This window comes from Chelonia mydas, chromosome 2 (genome assembly GCF_015237465.2).
Source record: "Chelonia mydas isolate rCheMyd1 chromosome 2, rCheMyd1.pri.v2, whole genome shotgun sequence".
Taxonomy (NCBI): Eukaryota; Metazoa; Chordata; order Testudines; family Cheloniidae; genus Chelonia; species Chelonia mydas.
Window position 1 is genome coordinate 119,031,686 of NC_057850.1, and position 25,601 is coordinate 119,057,286.

A 25,601-nucleotide genomic window follows, 5' to 3' on the forward strand; every position below is an offset into this window, starting at 1 on the left:
TACTTTATTCCACTCAGCCTTCACTTTTACGGGGACAGGGCACTGGCTAATTGTGTGGCTATAATTCAGTGGTTCTTAAACTTTTGTACCAGTGACCCCTTTCACACAGCAAACTTCTGAGTGCAACCCTCCCTTATAAATTAAAAACACTTTTAATATATTTAACACCATTATAAATGCTGGAGGCAAAGCTGGGGTTGGGGTGGAGGCTGACAGCTCGTGACCCCCCACATAATAACCTTGTGACCCCCGAGGGGTCACGACCCCAGTTTCAGAACCCATGTTGTCATTGGTTGTGCCTTTGTCTCACTTATCTGTTCCCCTGCTCTGCTTAGAAATCCAAAGCAGTGGCTTTTCTTAACCGTTCAGACTACTGTACCCCTTTCAGGAGTGTGATTTGTCTTGCGTACCCCCAAGTTTCACTTCACTTAAAAACTACTTGCTTGCAAAATCAGACATAAGAATACAAAGTAGTTACAGCACACTGTTACTGAAAAATCACTTACTTTCTTATTTTCACCATATAGGTATAAAGTAAACCAATTGGAATATAAATATTGTACTTACATGTCAATGTATAATATATAGAGCGGTATAAATAAGTCACTGTATGAAATTTTAGTTTCTATTGACTTGCTGGTGCTTTTTATGTAGCGTGTTGTAAAACTAAGCAAATAGCTGAATGAGTTGCTGTACCCCCTGAAAGACCTCTGCGTACCCCTAGGGCAGGGGTGGCCAACCTGAGCAGGAGCCAGAATTTACCAATGTACATTGCCAAAGAGCCACAGTAATACGTCAGCAGCCCCTCATCAGCTCCTGCCCACCGGCAGCCGTGCCGATCAGTGCCTCCCCCTCCCTCCCCGCACCTCCCAATCGGCTCTTTCATGGCATGGCGTGCAGGAGGCTCTGAGGGGGAGGAGCGAGAGGGCGGAAAGGGGCAGGGCCTGTGGCAGAGCCAGGGGTTGAGCAGTGAGCACCCCCCCGGGCACACTGGAAAGTTGGCGCCTGTAGCTCCAGCCCCGGAGTCGGTGCCTATTACGAGGAGCCGCATATTAACTTCTGAAGAGCCTCATGTGGCTCCGGAGCCACAGGGTGGCCACCCCTGCCCTAGGGGTACATGTACCCCGGGTTGAGACCCCGCTGCCCCCAAAAGATACTGTTTAAATGTGCAAAACAATAGGGGCTGGAGCTGGGGGTAAAAACAGGGAACTAATTGCTGCCGGCTCTGAGGCCTGCCATGTTGTCATGTCCCGTCCCGCCCCCCATAGTTACTGCTGAGAAAATAAAGGAACAGCCCCACATACTTGGCATAAATATCACTACACAGCAACAGCCCCAAAACGCTGCACGCATATTAGAAAGTATAAATATCAATTAAGGCGGCGCTACACCCTAATTAAGCACCCGGGTTACAGCCACTTGTGTCCTAATTACTGGGTGGCAGCACATTGCACGGGTAGGGTGCTGTTTGACTCCTGCTTTCCCGGGGAGATTAACAACGTCCCCCCTCCCCGCCCGCCCAATCTCAGGTTGCCTGGTCTCCCCCTCACTACCCACCCTTCGGCCTCAGCAGCGAGCTCCCCGGCTGCAGAGCCGCGCGTTGCCGACACCTCGCGCAGGCCACGAAGCCAGCGTGGTGTGAAGCGAAACTCCCCCGCGGAGCAAGCTCCAGCCTCGGCGAGAGCGGGGAGGGGCGGTGACCTGTCCTCCACCTGCGAGACTCTTCCTCCTCCTCCCCTCCCCTCCCCCGCACACACAAGGAAATGCAGCTCCCCTGGCTTGGAGTGGAAAACAGGGAGACCCGGGGGAGCAGCCAGGGAGGAAACTTCAGCTAAAACCTCTCGCTCCCAGGCCCTGGGTGCTGCCGCCGCCGCCGGACAAGTGAGGAGCTTTAAAGACTTTTTTAAAGAGGGGAATGGGAGAGAGATCGTGGGGAGGGTCGGGAAAAGTGCATGGGGCGTGGTCTGGATTTTCTCGGGGAAGGAGACTGTGCAGCCAGGGATCTAGAGGCTGGGGTTTTTTGGACTAGAGCATGGCCGGGGTCTTACATGGTGGGGATTTTGGGGGGAGGGGGGCGTCATGCCAGAGGAGCTGGGGCTGGGTTGGACTCTCTCTGAGAGTGGCCCCTGCTGGTTGGGGAAGAGATAGGTGTGACCCTTTCGAAGTCCTGCAGCTGCTGTCTTTGTGTTTTTTGTTTACTAAGCACTTGATTTTCCCAGAGGACCAGGTTAAAGGGTGCGGGGCATTTTCCTCTTCAAAGGGGGCTCATGGGGTTGAAATTTTAGACTAGGAATCCAGATTGGTAGATGTGAAAATTAGTCTATCCCTTTTCCAGGTAAGGATATTAAAGAGCCGAGAAATACAAGTCAACTGTCCCCAGATCACACAGTCAGAAATGGGCAGAGCTGGGAACTAGGGCACGTTAGGATAGTAGGGTACTGTATTCCACAGCTTAGGATTCAGGCATGGTATATGCGCCCCAAAACTACAGCACTGAGGCGGAGTACAGAATGAATATTCTGAGACTGTACATGTACACAAGTTAATTAGTTGGACAAAACTAATTTTAAAGTGAGAACTTTAAATTTATCATCCTGTGTCTCTGAGTGTGTACACAGAGCCTGCATAATCTTAATGGACTAATGAAAACTTTTCATAATTAAAAGTAGTTGAAATCTCATGTATTGGCTACATTAGAAGAAACTGTGGTCATTTTTTGCCACTTTATAACTGTCTCCTTCAGCAAAGAATTTCACAAAGGGCCCATCTTTCAAATTAGCTGCAATCTCCTTTTGTTCTCAATGAAGGTGAGGCCACAAGCTGCTCTCAGGAAAGACAGTGGCCCACTGTCAAAATGGTCCTAGCATTCCTTTGAGAAAAATGGAAGTGAAGCCGTTCCCTGCCTTCAGGGAAGATGGTGGTTCCCCATTTGTCAGCCATATGACCTTAACTCCTCCCTTCACTGCCACCACCAGGGGAAAAATGAGGGAGGGGAGGATGGAGGGGACGTTTTTACAAATCAGTTACATCTAATTTGGGTCTAGAAATATTTATGCATTAATCACAATTGTTTGGTTGTTACATGGTATCCCTACACAGCTGAGTTAAGGCATGGAACTATGTGGTTATTACATGCAAACAACCTTAACACCTTGGGATTCCTTTTAAGGTTAACCTTACATTTGAATTTCCTAAATTTATAACATTGATTGTTGGAGGATAATTACAACACCTCTGTCAGGGTTCCTTCCCCACTCTGAATGCTAGGGTACAGGTGTGGGGACCCACATGAAAGACCCTCTAAGCTTATTTCTACCAGCTTAGGTTAAAACTTCCCCAAGGCACAAAGTGTTTGCCCTTGGATTAGGTAAATGCTGCCACCACCAAGCAATTTAACAAACAATCAGGGAAAGGACCACTTGGAGTTCCTATTTCCTCAAAATATCCCCCCAAATCCTTACACCCCCTTTCCTGGGGAGGCTTGAGAATAAAGAAGATGAGCACAGACCAACCTCGGGTTTTTAGGAATGCTAAAAACCCCAATCAGATTCTTAAAAAAAAAGATAAAAGAACAACTCTGTAAGATTAGAATGGAAGATAATCTCACAGGCAGTCAAATTTAAAACATAGAAAATCTCTCTAGGCAAAACCTTAAGTTACAAAAAGACACAAAAACAGGAATACAAATTTCCTCCAGCACAGCGAAATTCACAAGCCAAAACAAAGAAAACCTAAAGCATTTTCTAGTTAGATTACTTACTAACTTTACAGGAGTTGGAGGGCTTGCTTCCTGATCTGTTCCCGGCAAAGGTATCACACAGACAGAAAAAAGCCTTTTCCCTCCCTCCAGATTTGAAAGTATCTTGTCCCATCATTGGTCATTTTGGGTCAGGTGCCAGCCATGTTACTTGAGCTTCTTAACCCCTTACAGGTAAAAGGACTTTGCCTCTGGCCAGGAGGGATTTTATAGCATTGTATACAGAAAGGTGGTTACCCTTCCCTTTATATTTATGATAACCTCTAATGTATTTTACCCTAAATAACTGAGGATAATGTACTCTCAATCTTATCCCATGTTAATAGTTTGGGTTTTTTGGGAGGGGGGCACGCGTGTCTGGGCACATAGCCTAGGTTGAAGCACAAGCTATAGACCAGGGTGGGCAAACTGCGTCCCAGGGGCCACATCCGGCCCTTCAGACGTTTTAATCTGGTCCTTGAGCTCCCGCCAGGGATCAGGGTCTGGGGCTTGCCACATGGCTCCCGGAAGCAGTAGCGTGTCCCCCCCTCCAGCTCCTATGCTTAGGGGCAGCCAGGGGGCTCCGTATGTTGCCCCCGCCCCAAGCGCTGGCTCTGCAGCTCCCATTGGCCAGGAACAGCAGCCAGTGGGAGTTGCAGAGGTAGCACCTGCGGATGGGGCAGCGCACAGAGCTACCTGGCCACATCTCCACATAGGAGCCGGAGAGGGGACATGCCACTGCTTCTGGTAGCTGCTTGAGGTAAGTGCCATTCGGAGCCTGCACCCCTGAACCCTTCCTGAACCAGAGAACCGTTCTGCACCCCAACCCCTCATCTCCAGCTTCACCCCAGAGCCCGCACCCCCCCCCGTGCCCCAACCCTCGCCCCAGTCCCGAGCCCCCTCCCACACCCTGAACTCGTTCCTGGCCCCAGCCCAGAGTCCTCCCCCTCTCCCACACCCCAACCCCAATTTTGTGAGCATTCATGGCCCACCATACGGTTTCCATACCTAGACGTGGTCTCAGGCCAAAAAGTTTGCCCACCCGTGCTATAGACAGAACTATAATCCTCCCTTTAAAGGGCATTTGTGTTCTTTCCTTAAACATACTAGCAGGGATAAATTTTGCTCTCAGATGTACATGGCTCCTAGTAAAGTCAGGGAGAACCACATATGCACACAATGCAGACCTAAATAGGTAGGTGTGCATTTCCTATGCTTAATGTCTTACACAAAAAGACACCATTACAGGAGTCTTGAGATATGCTTTATATAAGAACACAGGAGGACGATATGCATTGTCCTTGTACTCAGGCTAGGAGAGAAGAAAAATCTGTTTAAATACCTGTACTGTTGAATGCAGAAAAGTCAAAGTTACTTGGCAATGGAAAAGTAAAAGGAGGGGAACTTACTTCCTTGTTGAGAAGCTACATCTTACTCATGGACTAAGGACAGCTTCCTTATCCTCCCCTCCCTTCCCCAACACTGTACTTCTCAATCACTTTACTGAAATCCTAACTAACTCAGGGGTGATCACTTTGTGTAAATGCTGGTCAATGAGTAATTAGAACTATAAACTGAATTGGTTTTATCTCTCTAGCTCAGAAGAGTTCAGCAAGAAGAAATACATGTGAAAAACAAGATGGCTGATGCTGAGACACCTCACCTCAATAAGCAGCACCAATATTATGAGAGCCACAGATCTGACAGACACCATGAGGAGAGAAGAGCTAAAAAGCCATACCCATTCAATGGAAGGTATGTCTCTTTTGTCCCTCACTATGGGGTGCGGAGCTTGTTTGTTTTACATTCATGTTGTGGTTATTACAATACCAGGAAAGACATATTCAGCTTTGAAATTCAGAAATGTGAATATGCCACATTCAGAACTGTGACAGAATTATTTTGCTATTGGAAGTTTTAAGGAGTCTAATTAAACATTCTTTGTACTAAAGAACTATGTTGAGGGAGAACTAGGTCATGTGGGCTGGCAGGAAAGGAAGGAGGTGAGGCTGAGTCATGGAGGTGGAGAAGGAAGATGGGAAGAGCTGAGTTGTGGGCATGAGAAGATGTGGCTGGGTCATATGACCAAGAAGGGGGGTTATGGCCTGGTCTTCCCAGAGGTGACAATTGGAGCAGGCTTGTCTACATGCAGAGTTGCACTGGTTTAACTGAAGATGCCGTTTAATTGAACAGATGCTAAGGCTGAGTGAACACTTTTTTCAACTAGGAACAGGTTTAAGCTAAACCAAAATAAACTAGTGTAAACATATGTAGTCACTCTTTAGTAAACCAGTGTTAGTGTGTCAGCAAGGCCTCAATGTCTGCGGTAGATGTGGCGCAACATGTGAAGCAGCTAATGGTAGGGTTGCCAACTTTCTGATTGCAGAAAACTGAACACCCTTGCCCCCTGCTGACTCCATCCCCCACTCCCTCCATCGCTCGCTCTCCCCAACCCTTGCTCACTTACTCATTTTCACCAGGCTGCGGCACTGGGTTGGGGTGCAGGCTCCTGCTGGGGGTGCAGCCAGAAATGAGGGGTTCAGGGTGTGGGGGGTGGGCTCCGGCTGAGGGGGTGGGCTCTGGGTTGGGGCAGGCTCTGAGGTGGGGCTAGGGATGAGGGGTGCAGGAGGGTGCTCCAGGCTGGGGCAGGGGGTTGGGGTGTGGGAGGGGGTGAGGGCTCCAGCTGGGAGTGCGAGCTCTGGGGTGGGGCCAGGGATGAGGGGTTTGGGATGCAGGAGAGGGTGAGGGCTGTGGGCACATCTCTGCAGCTCCTAGGCAGAGGGACAGTTAAGGGGCTCTGTGAACTGCCCTCACCTGCAAGCACCACCCTCACAGCTCCCATTGGCCTTGGTTCCCGGCCAATGGTAGCTGTGGAGCCGGCACTTGGGGTGGGGGCAGCGTGCGAAGCCTCCCCAGCCACCCCTGCACCTAGGGGCCACAGGGACATGTTGGCCACTTCCAGGAGCCGCATGGAGCCAGGGCAGGCAGGGAGTCTGCCTTAGCCCCGCTGTGCTGCCACCTGGACTTTTAATGGCCTGGTCAGTGATGCTGACCAGCATCGCCAGGGTCCCTTTTTGATCCGACATTCCGGTCAAAAACCAGACGCCTGGCAACCCTAGCTAATCTAGAAGTTTGGGGTGGCTTCAGAAACTGGCATGTTTTGCGCTCTCCCTGTCCAGCCCTTCCAGCCTAGACCATACTGGGGTGCAGCCTGGCTTATTTTACTGCATTTGACAGAGGAGGAGACAATGAATTTTCAGGACCATTAATAAAATAAAAAGGGGAGGATGCAGGGGAGCAGAATGAATGTAATTATGGTTTTAAAAGGCTGAAATACTGAAGTCTATATTTAACAGGGAGGAAAAAAAAAATATTCCAACAAGACAATCCCTGTAACTAATGGCAAAGAGGAGAGGGAATAAAATAGGTAAAGAATATAGGTTTCAGGGTAGCAGCCGTCTTTAAAATAATCACCCGGTCCAGCTGATGTGAATTTTAGGATATTAAGAAAATTTGCTGATGAACTTACTGTACCACTGACAATTTTTGAAAGGATGTGGAAAATTGGGAAGGAAACGGTTTTCATCTGAAAAGCAAAATACTTTGATACAAAGTGACATTTCAGTGCATCAGGGGAGTGTAGTTTTGATGCCTAGTGATCCCACTCTTCTCTATGGGTTTAGCTTTCTGGCCAGGCTATATTTCCCATGATGCCCCGTGGCCATAGAGTCCTATAATAAACACACCACCTCCCCTCACCAAGATGGGAGAGTGTTGCGTCATTGGACATATAGTCCAGACTGAGAATCCAACCCACAGAGAAGAATGGGAGCACGGTGGACAGGAAAAGAAACTGCTAGAAAATTACAAAACTATCAGAAAAAGGCCATATTTCGTTTGGAACTTGTATCACACTCTCTTTTTGAATATCAACGTTCCTGACAAGTAGCACAGTATCAGAAGTATTAAAGGGATTGCTTTCGAGTTAGCAGAAAGATTTTATAAACAGTTTAGTTTGTCAGGCAGCTCCCCAAGATCCAGGACAAAAGTCAGAAAGTTTTTGACTAAAGTTAAAGAACTAGAGTGAAAAATCACTTAATTCTCTAGAGAGTGAAGATGCTTTTGCTTACACATCCAGGTTAACTGATATTTGTGGATTACGTTAAATTCATGGAGTTTTAGGAGGACAGAGAAATGTAAAAGAACCTAGAGATCAGAAAATGAAACTAAATTCAGTTGAGGAAAAATGCAGGCTAATAGACCTGTGGATAAGTAATCTCAGACAGATGTTCAGTTGGAAGGAGAAATTTTGAAGTAATAATGCTGAAGGGAATCTAAGAGTAATAAGACACCATATTAGACATGTTCTGTTCTATACAGTTTTTTATTCCATCCTCATAACTATAGTGGTGGAGAGCCTTTCAGTAGTGCACTGAAATATATGCAATATCGGTCACATGAAGTCCATTCTCTCATCCTCCCTGAGGGAGGACTGTGTTTTAGTTGTAGGGAAGCATTGTGTTTTGGTTTGATAGGGCTTATGTTCATGCTGCTACGTCTGTACATTAGAGAACGCAGGTCAGAGAAGCATGCTTTCCACTTAGAGCAGAAGGTGTGAGGCTTGTGATAATCCTTACTTCCCTTGGGAATTCTTGTGATGATCCTTAGTTCCTGTGGGGATTTGTTCTACAGTTTCAAACCTGCCCCCAAGAATCTGTGCAGGAGACAGCTTTCTATCACAAAGTGGGGGGGGGGGGGGAATGTAAGTTCTGTTGTGACAGAGGAGTGGAGTTGTTGACCACTGTCCTCATACCAGAGCTTCAGGAAATCTTTTAGCTCTCCTGGGTCCAAGCCATTTTGATCCTTGAAGATAAAGAACTAAGACCTGGAACTTGCTATTCTATGGGAAAAGTGGCAGACAGGTGTATTAATAATAGCTTAGGTTACTGAGGAGATGTACTGCACTAGCTGGACTAAACTAAGGACTAATGGTTTTGTGCCCCAGCGTATTGCATTGCTGTAGTCCAGCTGAGGAAATGAATGTATGCTTAACTGAAGTCAGGCCAATATCTGCCAGGATGGGGTATAGTTTCCTAGTCCACCATAAATGGTAAAAAAGCATTATTCATAGATGAGTTTACAGTATGATAAGGCAACAAAATGGCCAGTGCAATTTTGGATACGCAAGCAGAAAGGCGGTAATCATACACATTGACACTGGTGCTACCACAGCTGGAATATTGCATTCATTGCTGTAGTACTTCCTCACCAGAAAGATATTCTTAAATTGGAAAGCAGTTCAGAGAAAGGGGGAGAGACAAGATCGTACCAGATCTTGTAAAATTGTAAAAAGGAGAATGTGAGTAGATACGATGTTACTGTCATGAAATATTTTATATTCTGGTTTTAATGCCATGCTTTTGTATTCTTGTAAAAGAATCATTGTGAAATGCAGTAAATTGCAAATATGCATGAGATACATTGCTTATCCACAAATTGGTGGTGCTTATTTACAGATTTATTTGTTATGTGCAAATGTTACAGAAAACTTTAGCCTCTGGTTTGTCCATGGGCTGGTAATTGAGTATTTGCTTGTCATGGCAGATGAGTGATCACTGGGTACATGGTATTTAGAAACAGAGTTCCACCCACTTCCTCTTTTCTTTTTGCAAATTACACAAAAGCATTAGCAATAGTTGAATGGACTTATGATGTGAATAATTAAAGTTTTTCAAAATCGCTGTGATATTCACAAAACATTGTGAATATTTATTCATGCAAGCAGAATACAAGGTGATACATTTCACGAACACTCTTGCAAACAGATCTCATTTGATCAAATGTCTGTAAACAAAAGGGATCACTCATAGCAGTGAAGCAAGTCAGTTAGCAAAAATTCCAGAAACTAAAACTAATACTTTTTTGATGCACTTGTCCAAAAATATTAGACTGTGCTGTCTCGTATAGATAATCCTTTACTCCTACCCCATTTGCAGATCAACACAAGGGATTCCTGGCAACCAACACTCGAGACCTTCTACTGCTAATTCAGACCTGTACCAAAAAAACACACTATCAACTCATGAATATATCGATTCACCATCACATTATAATCCTGAGAAAGAGACCTTTTCAGAGAAATGTAATAACCTATGCTCAAGGAGAGGTATGTGGATTTTTATTTTGGCTTACCTTCCATGTGTCTCTTCACAGATTTATGTCCTTGTTTCAATCAGACATCTTGATTCATAAACACAACAAACTCAGGCTGAGGGACAAAAGAGGGAGGGGACTGAATAACAACGTCCAGGGAGACTAATTCATGAATGGCATAGCTGCCATTCAGTTATTGGTCTTATTAAATGTCTATGGGCCAGATTTACAAAGATATGCCTGAAGATGCAAATAGGCCCCTAGTCAGATTCACAAAAGTACCTGAGTTTGGCGCCAAACTCCCACCGACTTTCAATGGGAGTTAGGCCTCTAGGCTGCTTAGATGCTTTTGTAAATTGCTCAAGGCACCTATTTGCATTTTTAGGCCCCTAAGCCTTTATATGCCAGCTTAAAACATGGAATTTTGCGTTAAGGAATCACTCTGAATCATTGGGCCCAAGATAGAGAGCCAGAGCAAGTACAAGTGACTGTACAGCCTGGTAAGTAGAGCACCCAGGGGCCAGTCCTCCTGCTCCAATGACTTAAGTATTTATCCACAATGGAACAGCTGCAACAGGAGAGCTTGTTGTATAGGGAGCCTAGGAGCTAAACTCAAATTTTTTGAATCCAGTGATTTTCTAGGCACCTAAGTCTCCTGATGAATCTAGCCATATACTGATTTAATGATAATATACACAGCTTGGTTGGTCTGGAATAAGCCTCATCGCTCCTGTTCTCGTCAGACAAGCAGAACTGGCATCTTTCTGTTTTACGATAGTCCGTTTCTCTCTGGGGGTGTTGCTGCTCCCTTTAGACATTTTCTGTGGAATATCTAGAAACTGAGGTATCCTTACCACATGAATTATCTCCACCATCACATGTTCAGACTCAGGAAATTAGCACCACACAGCTGAACACTCTTTTCCCCGATTCTGAAATAAGCGCTGCTCAGACCAGAACAGGGAGCCAAATAACTTCTTCTCCATGGCTGTTTCCTGAGCAACACCTAATGCAGGGATCTGAAACTCAATTCACAACAAGGGCCACATGAGGACTAGTACGTTGGCCCGAGGGTTGCACCACTGACACCTTTTCATACAAAGTTACAAAAGCCCCTCCTGCTCCCAGCCCCGCCCCCACTCCACCCCTTCCATGAGGCCCCGCCCTGCCCCACCCCCATCCCAACCCCTTCCCCAAATCCCCACCCCCATCCCAACCCCTTCCCCAAATCCCCACCCCTTCTCCACCTCCTCCCCTGAGTGCGCTGTGTCCCCGCTCCTCCCCCCTGGAAAGTCCTAAGTGTGGCCAAACAGCTGTTTGGTGGCGGGAAGTGCTGGGAGGTAGGTGGAAGAACGGGGACATGGCGCGCTTGGGGGGGGGCGTTGAGGGGAGCTATGGCCGGCCGCAGGAAATAACTCTGTGGGCCGCATGCAGGCCACATGTTTGAGTCCCCTGACCTAATGTGTGAATTGAGAGCTCCTGCTATCCTATTGTTTTACTTTCTACTCTCACCTTATTCCTCTTTGTCTTCTATTTTGTTTAGCCAGCCATGACCAGGCTAACCCTTGCACACTTGGCTTGCCAAACTAGTCACAGCAAAAAGGTTCCCAAATGACCTGATCTCTCAAGATCTTTGCCTTGCTGAGACCAGAGAGATTTTTTTTCCCCTCAGAGCTATGGTTGCCAATCCTCCAGGATTGTCCTGGAGTCTCCAGGAATTAAAGATTAATGTCAGGTGACAAAACCGCCAGGAATTCAGTCAGTCAAAGTTGGCAACCTACTCAGAGGCAGGGGATTAAAATGGGGGCCTAGAAGGGGCCAATTGGTTTGTGCTATGGCCTTCCAAAAACTGAACTGCAAGCACTAGAGAAAGGAACTGCATTTTTCCATCTCTTGCTGTTCTCTCTCCTTCTTTTGTGTTCATTGTTTAAAAAAAACAAACAACCCAGTACTGGAGTCAATAAAAGAAAGCTACCACCTAAAACTGACTTCCCCTAACATTTGATGCCACTTAAGTTTTCAGTTTTTTCTCTTTAAAGCACTCTGTGGAGGGAGACAGAAGAAATAAGAATAGTAGTTAAAATATCCTTACATTCTATTTCTAACATGTAGGTAGGAGCAAGGCACACAAGAGGATCCTCTTAAAGAAATTTAATTTTTCTCACCTGGTTTTTCTTTTTTTCTTTTTTCTTTTTTTTGCAGGATGGGGCTCTTCCTTTCCTTAAACTTTTGTTTTTGGAAACACAAGCCTTTTCCTATTACATTTTTATCTTTCACCCCCTAGATATCACACATTTTCAAGACTTATGGTTTGCAGTCACAATAATTTTCCTGAATTATATCGTCCCTTTGACCTTTTCAAGCCACCTTTATCTGTTTGCTTCTTTCCAGCTGTCAAATGAAAAATATTGTGCAAAACAAATGGATCTAATTCCAAAAGTTTCTTAAAATTCAGAAATTATAAAAATTATTGCAGAGAAATACTGTTCCTTGTGATGCTAAAATGGTCCATACAGATATTGCATTATTTATCAAGACAAAACCATGCCCCTCTTACTTTATTAAAATATAAAACCGATCAGAGCAATGCATCTGTATCAAGATCTGTTTCATATTGCTTTTATTATTCTGTCAAGTACAATAGTCAAAATGTGAATTAATACAATTATATGAACAAACTATGGTAGCTAACTATATGCAGTTAATTATATTAATACTGAGTAAGGCAAGATCTATTATTACCTGTGTATCCCATTCTTCCAATCACATTTACCTGCCTCAATTTTAGATATCATTAGTATTCAAACTAGCACCGCCTGTGAGAGGATGGTACTGCTCTAGGAACTAATGACTAATTACTCCCAGTGTAATTTTTGGGGAAAAGCATTGAAGGCTTGACAAACCAATGGATTCGGTGCAGCAAAAAACTATAGAATAGAATTAGCCACTGACAAATTATTTTACAATATTGGTATTTGATGACAATATACATTAAACAATTAATAAATGCTCAGCTAAAGTGCAAAATAATCAACCTAAAAATGTAAAAAAAGCTGTTTCAAAAAGACAAAATCCTTTATATATTAATTTATACTGACTTGAGATACTATCAACTTTATTTAAAAGAAATCATATATCTGATTTTTTTTTATCTGGTGTTGTTACAAGTAACACGTAATGCCACTATAACTGGAAGAGTCTGTACTCTTCACTACTTTTCTGTTATAAATCTTGTGCACTTAATAGCAGTGTGTGTATATAACTTTACTGTCCTCCCCTGTATAGTCAGTTTCCCCCATTTGCAAGGATCTTTCAGAGAAGGAAAGAAAACCATTGAAAAAATAGGAAAGTGAGATTATCCCACAAGGATTGGTAGGGGATCTTGGGGGACTGGTGTTAACACCAAAAATTATTCACCTTGAGCTGTATTTTAACTGACTAGATTTCAAGGTAATGGTGCCTCTAAAAATCCCATATTTGATATGGGGATATGAAAGAAAAATTTACAATGATGGTGACACTTAAATGAAGACTTACTGTAAATTAAGGAACTACTTTTTGCAATAGTTACTTACAATTTACCTAATACACAGCATTTGTAACTACTTTTGAAATTTCTCTTAATTTCATTAAATGATAAAAAGCTCAAAATCAAAACAAAAGTGTTTTGTTTTGGGTTGAATGAAACTGTTTGATCTGAAACTAAATCTCTTTTTAATATTTTGGAACTGCCAGAGAACTGAAAAATCAGCTCTTTGCACAGCTTGATGTTCAAAACACAGTATCAGCACAAATTATTGATCTTCCAAGGGTGTGCTGAGTATTGCCTCCATTTTCAGAGATGGGAAAACTGAGGCTAAGAGCTGAAGTGACTTTCCCGCTTTGGCCTTGGGTGACAGTAGCAAAGCAGGTATGATCTACTAGGTAGACATTTGATACTACTCCATGATGTCACTAATTTATACAACCTCTAAAAGGAAAAAAGAATGACACTGCCCATTATGCTTGATGGACCAAACTAGAATGGATCAGTTAAATTCACAACTTTTATTATGCCCATTTAGGAGTATCTTGTTTTTTATGACCATGTCAGGCTGAGATTCCCCACACTTGAGCCAAACTCCTAACAATTAGAATAAAAATAATTATTTCCTTTAACAAGTATAATCACGCTCAAAGGTAATCACCCCAACAGACTAGTACTGTTCCCAGTCAGCTTACATATGTATTTATTAAATTTAGCTATAACATTTTTCCTGAGAAGAGGATAAACTAATTACAAAAAAAAAAAAAAAGAAAGAAAGAAAAAGCATATTGTGTAACAGGTTCCACTGTCGGTGCTGTGGTATTGGGTCGACAGCCTAGGTTTTCCTGATTTAACAAAATGTCCCAACATACAGGTTCCCCTAGCTTGCCCCAGCTTCTGCCAGGGATGCTAATTCAAAAGCAGTAACTATCAGAATATCTTCTAGTTACTAAGGACCATTTAATAAAGCTCATTTAGGAGGAGCGATCATAAAAAGAGCTGGGGAAAGGTGGCTCTCTCATGCCAACTCAGCACATTTGTTCCAGCACCAGGGAGATATTTACTTGCCACCTTCTAGAAAGAGCTCTGGGTCATTGGGTGAAAAATCTTGGTATTTGAAACACACAACAGGAAGTGCTGTTGCAAGTGCCCAGTGCTAGTTAAAATAAATGTAGGCCCCTCTGTGATGTTATTAGGTTGGGATCCATTGTTACAGGGCCCAAGATTTGGTGTGTGACCTTCTCCTCATCTGCTTCAACCTCAATGCAAAATTCGTCCCTGAAGCAGTCACAGAAGCAACAAATAGGGAAAGTGTCCAGAAGCCGTTCCTACTTTTGTAGGAAGTATCAGGGAAAATAGTGGATGGAGAGAGTCTAAGTAGAAGGCAGGACCTGGAATAAGCTCAGGCAAGAACCATGAAAAAGGTTAAGATGTCCTGATCCCCCAAGTGGCCTGAAGTTATTTGCCATATTGCTCTCAGTCCACATGATGCAGCTACTGCTTAGCGCTATGTGGTGCTGGAGCATGAAGTTAATATCACGCTAGCATTCCATCACTTAGGGACCAGGTTTACCAGTATTCCCTGGACAGTCCTGCAAGTCCCAAGTATGCCACAGATGCAGTACAGGCACGAGTTTCAAACTGTAGGACTTGGAGTAAGTTCTTGGCAGTATGGGAAAACTGCTCCTATGGGAGAAAATGGTCTCTGGGGCAGGGCGGATGTGGGGAATAGAACAATCCCTGCATATGAACTTGAGAATTACCAGGATATCAGGAGGAGTCACTTGAGGCTTCTAAGCAGGATTGTTATCTTCACTAACAAGGGACATTTTACAAATATTAAAAGGGTAGTGCTATTGCTTCTCTTCTGACTAGAGCTGATATTACAAAATTTGATGTATTTTCCAAATTTTGACTAATTTTTCTGTCGGGAGTTAGGCACCTGGATTCCATTTGAATTCAGTGGTATTTAGGTACCTAACTCCCTTAGGCTCCCTTGAACTTCCCAGGCTCAGGTATTAATTTTTGTCATTACATTGCCTCCTGGAACCTGAGTGCTTTTTAAGTATTACCCCATTAGAGATGTTTTAGCAAGATCCATAGAAAGAAGAGCACCACTGGAAAGGGAACATATGAACTGCAGGGTGGGTGGTTTTTTACATAGTATGTTTTCTATTGGTCTGATCCTGCACCATTAGAGACAGCGGGACTTTTGCTGTTGACGTCAATAGCAGCAGGATCACACCTCATGGATATGTACACGTAAGGTGTACAACACAAAAACACACTCACGTGAACATGCAACTTTATTGCAATATGGAGGCATCCAGCTTTATTAAATTATTTTTAGAATGTTACCTTTCTAGGTCTGCTGCTTTCTTTTCCTTCGTTACCTCCCACCCCGTCCCGTTTTTATAATGACCTCCTCTCCTCTGTCTGCCCTTTCGTTCTGTTCCTCTTCATCCTCCTCACCTGTTTTTGCTTTCACTGACGTGTCCCTTCTTTCCCTTGGTGTTTTTAAAAATCTCTCCTTTCTTCTGTCAGATTTTCTTAACTTTCCATCTCCCCCGTCCTCTCTCAATCCAGCTGCTGCAGCACAGAGGTGACTGTAAAGCCTCAAGCCTCAGCGGTAACTTTACTCTGTGGAGTGCAATCTGTTTATTGGCAAGAGTGGTTCTACATCCGGAGTCCTTTGTAGAACTGTTTGACTCCTGCTTCTGCAATTGCATGTATGTTGTCAGAATACGGGCCTTTTTAAAAAGTTACCTTTAAAAACCAAAAGCCAACCTCCTTTTTTAAAAATCTCTGTTTCAAATGAGGGAGACTCTCTGGCTCAGGGAATTTAAAATGGGCTGTTGAGCTATTTAACCCTTGAGCTGACCAATTCACATCTGACCTCTCTCTCTTCCCTGCTTCTCTAACAGCCCCTAATGGAGCCTGCCACAGGAACAGCTCATGTGCACAGGGCTGCAGATTTATGCAGTAGCTCACTGGCCCAAGTTTTCACATTCAGTTCAGCCACCACATGTATAGCGTGGCACTTACGGGGCCACCAGTGAATACTGCCCAACCCAAACACAGTAGTACACACTGTTCAGGTGAGGGTCAGAGTAGGCAGACAAGTAGGGAAAGAGGAGCAAAACACAAAGTTTTAAAAAAAATTCACAGAAGTGAAAAACAGGAGGAGGAAAAAAGAACCAAGAAGAGGCTGGGGGAGGGGAGGAAGTGACAAGTATTCCGGGACATGATGTAAGGGATGAGGTTAGGTGGAGTAGTAACTAGAGTTCAGTTTCAGGTACAGGGGAGCTATAGACTTACCTGGTCTGGGTGTGGTCAAGATTTCACGAGGATTTATGGAAAAGTCCTACCAACTTTCATAAGGAAAATCTATCAGGGTTCAACAGAAATTTAATATCCATCTGCAGAAACTACTCTAAAACCTGTATAATAGTGATACACCTTCTACACAAATTTTGCATCATGCATAAATAGTGCTATTAAAATATAGAACAGTGACATTATTAAATTCTACAGAACTTTTCAATAAGGGTACTATTAAAAGATACACAGTTTGATCCTTGCAACACAAGGGAGAGTCTGTTGACTTCCATGGGCTTTGGCTTAGACCCTGTATATTTTTTAGCTTTCATGATGAATGTTATCTTACTTTTTAAAAAAAATTCAATACCATTAGTTGAGATAGTCCAAGATTATTCTGAAGTTAAAAAAGGGTCATTTTCCTTTAAGGCTTTCAGAACGGTCTTCACATTCTACACCACAGACTGCAACAATACATCTTTGTTTAACCTACCACAGAGGTGGGCAAACTGTGGCCCATGGGACCCTTCTGCCCAGCCCTTGAGCTCCCGGCCGGGCAGGCTAGCTCCCGGTCCCTCCCCAGCTATCCTTCCTCCCCTGCAGCCTCAGCTCGCCATGCTGCCAGCACTCTGGGCAGCAGGGCCATGAGCTTCTGCCGGGCAGCGCGGCTGCGAGAGCCGCTGGCCTGCCCCGGTGCTCAAGACTGCGCAGCAGCGTGGCTGCCAGTCCTGGTTCTCTCAGCGGCATGGTAAGGGGGTGGGGAGTGGGGGACTTGGATAAGGGGCAGGGAGTCCCGGGGGGCAGTCAGGGGATGGGGAACAAGGGGTGTTGGACAGGCATGGGAGTCCCGTCAGGGGGCGGGGATGTGGATAGGGGTCGGGGCAGTCAGGGGACAGGGAGAAGGAGGGGGTTGAATGGGGGGGGAGGTCCCAGGGGGCAGTCAGTGGACAAGGAGCAGGGGGGTTGGATGGGTCAGGAGTTCTGAGGGGGCAGGTAGACAGCAGGGGCCAGGCTGTTTGGGGAGGCACAGCCTTCCCTACCCGTCCCTCCATACAATTTCGGAACCCTGATGTGGCCCTCGGGCCAAAAAGTTCTCCCACCCCTGACCTACCAGGTTCATAGACTCAGATATTAAGGTCAGAAGGGACCATTACGACCATCTAGTTTGACCTTCTGCACAATGCAGGCCACAGAATCTCACCCACCCACTCCTGCAATAAACCTCTCACCTATATCTGAGCTATTGAAGTCCTCAAATCATGGTTTAAAGACTTCAAGGTGCAGAGAATCCTCCAGCAAGTGACCCGGGCCCCCCATGCTGCAGAGGAAGGCGAAAAACCCCCAGGGCCTCTTCCAATCTGCCCTGGAGGAAAATTCCTTCCTGAGCCCAAATATGGCGATCAGCTAAACCCTGAGCATGTGGGCAAGATTCAGCAGCCAGATACCCAGGAAAGAATTCTCTGTAGTAACTCAGATCCCACCCCATCTAACATTCAAGCTCAGAAGTTTGTCACTGGAGTCTGTTTTGGAAGCTTCAATTAATATGCGAACTTGATACCAATAACTTGGGTTTGAATAGAGACTGGGAGTGGCTGGGTCATTACACATATTGAATCTATTTCCCTATGTTCAGTATCCTCACACCTTCTTGTCAACTGTCTAAATGGGCCATCTTGATTATCACTACAAAAGTTTTCTTCTCCTGCTGATAATAGCTCATCTTAATTAATTAACCTCTTACAGTTTGTAGGGCAACTTCCACCTTCTCTGTATGTGTATATATATATATCTTCTTACTATATGTTCCATTCTATGCATCCGAAGAAGTGGGCTGTAGCCCACGAAAGCTTATGCTCTAATAAATTTGTTAGTCTCTAAGGTGCCACAAGTACTCCCGTTCTCTTTGCGGATACAGACTAACACGGCTGCTACTCTGAAACCTGAAAGTAGACTAGGCAGCATAGACTTTAACACACGGTAAAGTGGAATGTCAAAGCCTCATAGGCTTTAACTCTACCATCTTAGCACGAGTTAAACTCTGCTTTGTTTACACTAGACCATTAGAAGGAGTTAGCTAGCATGTCTTAACAGCACACCTGTAAATCCTACTCTGGGCAAAACCTGAGGCCTTGCTGCTTGACGTGGAAATACGCAAGCTGCACCACATGCTTAGACTTTAAGGCCAAAAGGGATGACCATGATCACCTAGTCTGACCTCCCGCATATCACAGTATACAGAACCTCACCCACCCACTCCTGTGGTAGACCCAGAACATCTGGCTGAGATACTGAAGTCCTCAAATCTTGATTTAAAGACTTCAAGTTACAGAGAATCCACCACTTGCACTAATTCAGACCAACAAATGACTTGTGTCCCATGCTGCAGAGAAAGGCAAACCCCCCCATTCCCTCTCCCCCACACCCCTTCCTCCCAGGTTTCTGCCAATGTGACCTGGGGGACAATTCCTTCCTGACCATCTATATGGTGATCAGTTAGAGCCTGAGCACGGGGGGCAAGACCCACTAAACTGGCATGTTTAGTGCTCATTCCTCAGCAACAGTATCAGGGCTTGCATCTACACCAGGAATGGGCAAACTTTTTGGCCTGAGGGCCACATTGGCTTTCCAAAATTGTATGGAGGGCTGGTTAGGGGAGGCTCTGTTGCCCCAAACAGCCAGGTGTGGTCCAGCCCCCGCCTCCTATCCGACCCTCCCCCTCACTGCTTTTGGCCCCCTGTCCCATCCAACCCCCCCATCCCCAGATGGCCCCCCCAGGACTCCTACCCCATCCACCACCTCCTGCTCCCTGTCCCCTGACTGCCCCCTGCCGCCTCATCCAACCCCCCTCTCATTCCTGATTTGCCCCCCGGAACCCCTGCCCCATCCAACCCCCATCTCTTTCCTGACTACCCCCCCGACCCCTACCCACACACCCCTGCCCTGACCACCCTCCCCAACCCCCCCACCCTCTATCCAACCCCCCCTGCTCCCTACCCCCTTACTGTGGTGCCTGGAGCGCTGGTGGCTGGCAGTGCTACAGCCACGCCGCCCAGAGCACCAGGTCAGGCCGCGGCTCTGCAACTGCGCGCTGAGGCTGTGGGGGTGGGACCGGGGGCAAGCCTCCTGGGCCAGGAGCTCAGGGGCCTGGCAAGAGGGGCCCGCGGGCCGTAGTTTCCCCACCTCTGATCTACACCATTGCTTGTACTGGTGCCGAAAGTTGGAGACTAGGTTTAAACGAACAAACACCAAGCCTTGTGTACGTACGGGATTTTTTGTAATATTTTCTTATTGTTCAGAATAGAGTAGCTCTACAAGTAGTGGCGATATTGCAGCCCTTGTTCGGACAAGGTGCATCAGCTGGTATTCTCACCACAGGGTCGTGGACTCCTGCGCAGTGTAACGGACGTGGGGTGTTGAGACCGACAGTGAGCGCTCTGGTGTGCTCAGCCTAACGCACAGGCACCTGCGTGGCTGCCGTGGGAAAATTTTACAAAATGTACCTCACATAAGCAAACTCCTACCTGGGTGGAACTGGAGGGCAGTGGCAGGAGCAGCAGCTTGGGAGTTTCTCTTGGAGGCAGCAATAAATGAGATCAGAGAAGGAACAAGAGGGGCTGAGACAACTGTGCAGGGCTTGGATACAGTACTCTGATCAATGTAGTGTGTATACTTTGAAGGAAGTCAGACTGAGAAGGGCTCTTAATCCAGAGTTCTAATCTCCATTTGCCCCTCAGGTTTGCTTTAGTTGTTTATTATTTAGACAAAACCTAGCCCTCCTGCCCTAATTCACAGCTGCCTGTTCTGCCCTGGAGCAGAATATTTTTTCTCTTTGATTTAGGAGAGCTGTGGATATTTGGCCATTTTACAGTCAGTCTGAATATATTGCAAGTAACTGGGAAGTAGAGGGTCACTGGAAGACTGCATGTGTTGTTGACTCAAGTACAGTGAACTTGGTTCCATGAAGCCGAGCCCAAATTCCTCAGTAAATCAGCATTGTGGGAGTTCAGTGTTAAAATCGTACAGACACACAAACCTGTCTAACCTGAATTTCTTGCCTTTGTGGAAATAGAATTCACAACCTGCCATAAAGCAACTCCTGTTACTGTCAGAGATGGTTACACATGTAGTGACCTCAATCCATGTCCTCTCCTGCTGGCTAAGGGCCAGATCTGCTACCCTTACTCATACTGTAGTACCTTACTCCAGGAGGAGTCCCACTGAAATCAGTGGGTCAGAATCAGGCCCATTGCAATTACATAGTAAGCTACAGGCATTGTGAAATTGTAGATTGGGTTCAGTAATTTTCATGCTAGTGTACAGCTCAATGAAACGGTCTGAAAAACCCTGGAAGAGCACAGTTGGTTCCGCACCAGGAAATCCCACTTTCCAAAGTGCAACAAAGGTTTCTAGAACAACACAGCCTAGCAAGAGGAAGGATGTTCCATAGTCTAATCCTTGTTGTGCTGCTTCATTCCTTTCTTTGCAAGCTCATACAGATCTGACGGCAACAGAGAGCAGCTGGCTAGATAACAGCAGGGAAATGCAACACAGATGAATTTGGCAGCATAAAGTGAAAGACTGTAGGCTTCTTGCGATTTGTGTCCCACTTTGTAATGGCCAGCAAATGCAGGACCATTTTGGCAAGCTTCTTACATTTAGCCTGTATTCACTTATTGCTGCAAAGAATGGTGGGTGGGGGTAAGAAGAGCCTTAGAGACTCAGTAATTACTTTCAGAAGTTAGGAGGTGCAGCATGTTTGCTACACTACGGGTTTGGCCTCCTGAAGCTTCAAATTTAACTGCAATAAAAGGTTTACTAAGCTTAGTCTGCCCTCTAGTGGTTAATGAACCGATCATTACTACTACTTACATATTGAAGGACTAGCTCTGCACAGCACAGAAGCAGACACACTATGTTAAAGTATTTAATATTTTTCAAATTCTACATTATAATTATTTACTTAGACCCATGAAAAATTCTTCACAACTTCACGTTTACCATCCTGGAGATTTTAAAATATGCAGTAAGATCTAAAATACCACCTACATCACACACTAAATAAAACAGTGGTATTACATGCATCACTGGCTCGAACCAGCACTTTACAAGACCTTGAATTCATTGTTTAAGGTGATGTCATCACATAAGATTAACACTTAGATTTTTCTAGTCCAACATAATCCGAAGATAAATTCTGTACGGTCTCTTCCTCTAAGACTATTTACATTTTAGGAGGCTCAGTGCTTGAAGTGAGCAGGATCCAAACTACAGCATTTTTTAAGAAAAAATAAACAGTCCTTTTTAATGGAGTAAGACAAAACAGTAAAGACTGAATTAGTAAGCAGAAAAAATGTAGATTTAATAAAAACAGGCCATTTTATTTGATCAGGCCTGTTTTATCCATGTTTTGAGAGGTGGGAGAGTATCTAAACAAAGACAGAAATACCTGAATTCCCTAGAGGTACTGGTTCAATGCCTGACATACAGTTCAACATTGCAAGATAGATAAACTGAGTTCTATGCAGTCTTGTGTATGGGTGTTAACCTTTGATATGAAAGCTGTCTTCCCTGGATGGACATTAAAAATCCTATGACACTTCCTTATACAGCAAGGTTTTGCCTTGGTGTTCTTGAGCAAAATTCTCTCTCCTCCCAAACCGTTCCCATTTTCCAAACACAAGGATGAAGGTATTTGTTGTGCTGTGTGGATATATTTTGTAAGCCACTTTAAGATGATGAGCTACATGTTATATTTATGACTTACCTTGCATTGGGGAGCAACCAGCTGATTAAAATGCCCTTTTGAAATGCCAGGATTCAGTTGGATTGCATACACTTAACATGCAGTTATGCTCCAGGAAGTGATATCCGATGGACAGCCATCAACCCCTATAGCCTTGCTATGGAAAAGTTACATGTAGTTCTGATTTTTAAAACACTGTTAGAATATAGATATATGGCCCACTACTAGAAGCAGGGGTCTGGGAATCCTTTCTACAGAAAGGTCCTTTTCCTGTCAGCTTGGTGATGGATTGGAAGATAAACGTTAAATGGTATCTCTTCATAAAATTGCCATTGCAACGGTGGACGGTTTGAAATTGAAGAACTTCAGCTTTACTTTTGTTACTTTGTGACAGACAAACAAGAGTCAAATTATCCAAATGCTGTTCCTTTACTTAAAGTCCATGCCATTATTATTTATTTATTTATTTTTAAACAAGAGGAGGAAGATGGTCAGCCTAGAAGAACTTTTTCATACAGTTTTAGCTTTTGAAAGTGGGAGTTAAGTAAGACAAGCCAAGAATCATAGGATTTACTTCCCTTTAAAAGGAGGTCAGTTGAGGCACACGCGTTGAACAAGTGTCTCCTTAAATATGATTTTAAAAACCCTGTTTGATTTAGATTAGATCCAGCAAATAAGAGGCCAAACATTTTTAAAAACAGGCTCCTTAAGTAAGGTTGCTAAATGCATACTTAGGGATCCAGTAAATGGCCTGATTTTTTCAAAAAAGTCACTAGGAGCTTGGAGATTTTTAAAAAATCTTGTTCACAGTTTTGTTCAGATGGACAGCTCCAATTCCGTGTGGTTGTGTGTCAAGCAGCTAGAGTACCAAATACAATCTGTTGGTGCTGTTACCTTTTCTTCATCACAGCACAAGCAACACTGTAAAAATCTTCATTAATTTTTCTTGCATGATCCACTTATCAAGTGCACTATCAAATTACAGAAAAAGCCATCTTGCTCAGGCTCTGAAATACATTAATTAAAGTGAAAGGAGGGCTTTTTCTGTAGCCTCCCCTGAGGGGAAAAGCTCAATATGATCTCTCTGTAGTTTAAAATGTCTTGGTTCCCTTCCCCCCCGCCCCTGCCATTTGCACAAATACAATATTTAATTCATTCACCCTTTTCTTCCTGCAGGTATTTTGAAGTTTGTTGAAATTACCGTCAACATTCTAGTGCTGATCTGTGTTGGAGCCTCCCAGGCAGCTATTGCAGGCTTCAGTTCTATGGGAGGTTTGGGAGTGGGCTCTTTCAACATTGGTTCATTTTACAGCCCATTTGAAGGAACCGAGTTCCAGGAGGTGAGAGACCTGGACATGCATTTCAGCCAGATGAGAGCCCCTTGTGTGTATGGGGGAGTAGCCTTCACCCTGACATTAGCAGCATTTACACTCCTGTTCCTTGTCGTTGGGGCAAAACCCATTGATCGCCTCTCTGTGAAGATGCTTGTGGCAGAATGTGCCTTTGACATGCTGGCTTGTATGGGGTATATTGCAGCTGTTGGCCTTTACTTACACTTTATCATCCAGGTGAACTCCACAGACACATGCAAGAAGAGGGAAAGACTGTATGCGCGCCGTGGGTACACCTGGATGAACTGCGAGGTTCAGGGGGGTGATGCAGCTGTCAGCCTGTTTGGCATTGTTGCTGCTTGTTTGTACTTCCCAAGTTCCGTGATCTGTGCACTCACCATTCGAAACGTACGGGCCTTTCGGAGCCAGATGACCAGGACTCAGTACAGCCTTGAGAACAGCTACAGAGAGAGAGAATACCAAAAGGACTACAGAAGCCCCAAAAGCACTCACAATGCACAGACCTTAGCAACACTGGTGTAGAATCTGTCATGGAACTCAGTGCAGTGCCAGGGAGCATAAACTCCAGTGATGGGCAGACACCAGATCTGATATTTTTAGGGTTTTTTTTAGTACATACCATCTGTATCATACTGAGCATATTGTACACATGTACAGCATTAATTGTCGATTTTATGATGGACTAAAAAGTCCTGAATGTAATAAAATGTATACTTTGTCACAATAAATTTTAATTTTAGATGGTTGCACCGATTACTTCAGTCTATTTTCAGTGTAAAAATATATACTGTTTCAATAGTTCAACCCTGCTCAGAGCCGATCCAACTGACTCTAGTAAACACCAGCAGCATGTTAACACTGGGGGAGCTGAACTAGTTAATGGTGGTGGGAATTATTTTTGTTAAAGTTTCCTTTGTATAGATGTAACCCCAACTAGGAGGGTGGGAATTTCATTTCTTCTTCCCCTCCAGCTGCCAGCCCATATAAGAGGTTAATAATCTATCAGCGCTTCCAGCTAATAGATTTAGGCCCCTATTCAGAAAGGTACTTAAGCATGTGCCTAACTAAGTTTGTGAGTAAGTCCTGTTGACTTCAGTGGGGTCTACTAACAAAGATAAGAATGTTTCTAAGTATCACACTGAATCAGGGCCTAAATTGCTACTTGACTCCCTTGCCTGGGCTGCTACCATGCTACTAATCTAGGGAAAGGCTTTAAACTCCCACTATCTATCCCAAGTGACCCCCATTTACACACCCTGATCACACTGCTCCCTGAGGAATTTTGCAGACAGGAGTTAACTACAGTTCCAAACGCAATGGTTTTTTATATCGCATAACTGACCCTAGTGGAGTTAATCTGAATTTACAAACAGTAAAACATCAGAACTGGGCCCAATAGGTCTGAGTCAGTATTCCCCTGAACGAAGGGCAGTTTGCAAACTTCAAAACACAGGAATGAGGGGATGAATGCTAGACAAATACATACATACACTTGAACATACTGACTCCCTTTGGGTATTAAAATCAGGTTTTTTTCCCCAGAGAAAAGCTGTAACCGAGTGACAAATGCACATGCCCTTCCAACATCTTTGCATGAAAAACTCTGAAGCACAGCAGTAATTAAACACTCCCTGGGTCAAAAAAATTATCATTTAAGAAAACATCTTCAAGAGTCCTCTGTTTGAAGCAGAGCAAACAGATCACTGTACAGCAAAGATGAAAGGGAAAGCAAAAACGTTGTTGAATCACATCATGATTATGTCAACATGTGGA

General features: G+C 44.5%; 1 protein-coding gene across 4 annotated transcripts; it reads left to right on the top strand.

Annotated features, from left to right (window-relative positions):
* Positions 1-1,727: 1,727 nt before the first annotated feature.
* LOC102947366 (MARVEL domain-containing protein 3) lies at positions 1,728-24,574 on the top strand. 4 transcript variants are annotated; one of them, XM_043540202.1, is made up of 5 exons: positions 1,730-1,881; positions 4,886-4,889; positions 5,334-5,491; positions 9,733-9,902; positions 23,653-24,574. In XM_043540202.1, exons 3-5 carry the CDS (start codon positions 5,376-5,378, stop codon positions 24,348-24,350), a joined length of 984 nt encoding a protein of 327 aa, XP_043396137.1. In that variant the 5' UTR covers positions 1,730-1,881; positions 4,886-4,889; positions 5,334-5,375; the 3' UTR covers positions 24,351-24,574. The 4 variants fall into 4 exon arrangements, with proteins under 4 accessions (XP_027677111.3, XP_043396137.1, XP_043396138.1 ...); XM_043540203.1 differs by having other exon boundaries at positions 1,732-1,881; positions 5,339-5,491; XM_027821310.3 differs by lacking the exon at positions 4,886-4,889 and having other exon boundaries at positions 1,728-1,881.
* Positions 24,575-25,601: the final 1,027 nt, after the last annotated feature.

Coding starts and splice junctions, on each gene's coding strand:
- LOC102947366 (XM_043540201.1), top strand. CDS start 5,383: ATGCTGAGACACCTCACCTCAATAAGCAGCACCAATATTATGAGAGCC. Junction 5,520..9,732: donor CTTTTGTCCCTCACTATGGG/GTGCGGAGCTTG, acceptor CCCCATTTGCAG/ATCAACACAAGGGATTCCTG. Junction 9,903..23,652: donor TAACCTATGCTCAAGGAGAG/GTATGTGGATTT, acceptor TTCTTCCTGCAG/GTATTTTGAAGTTTGTTGAA.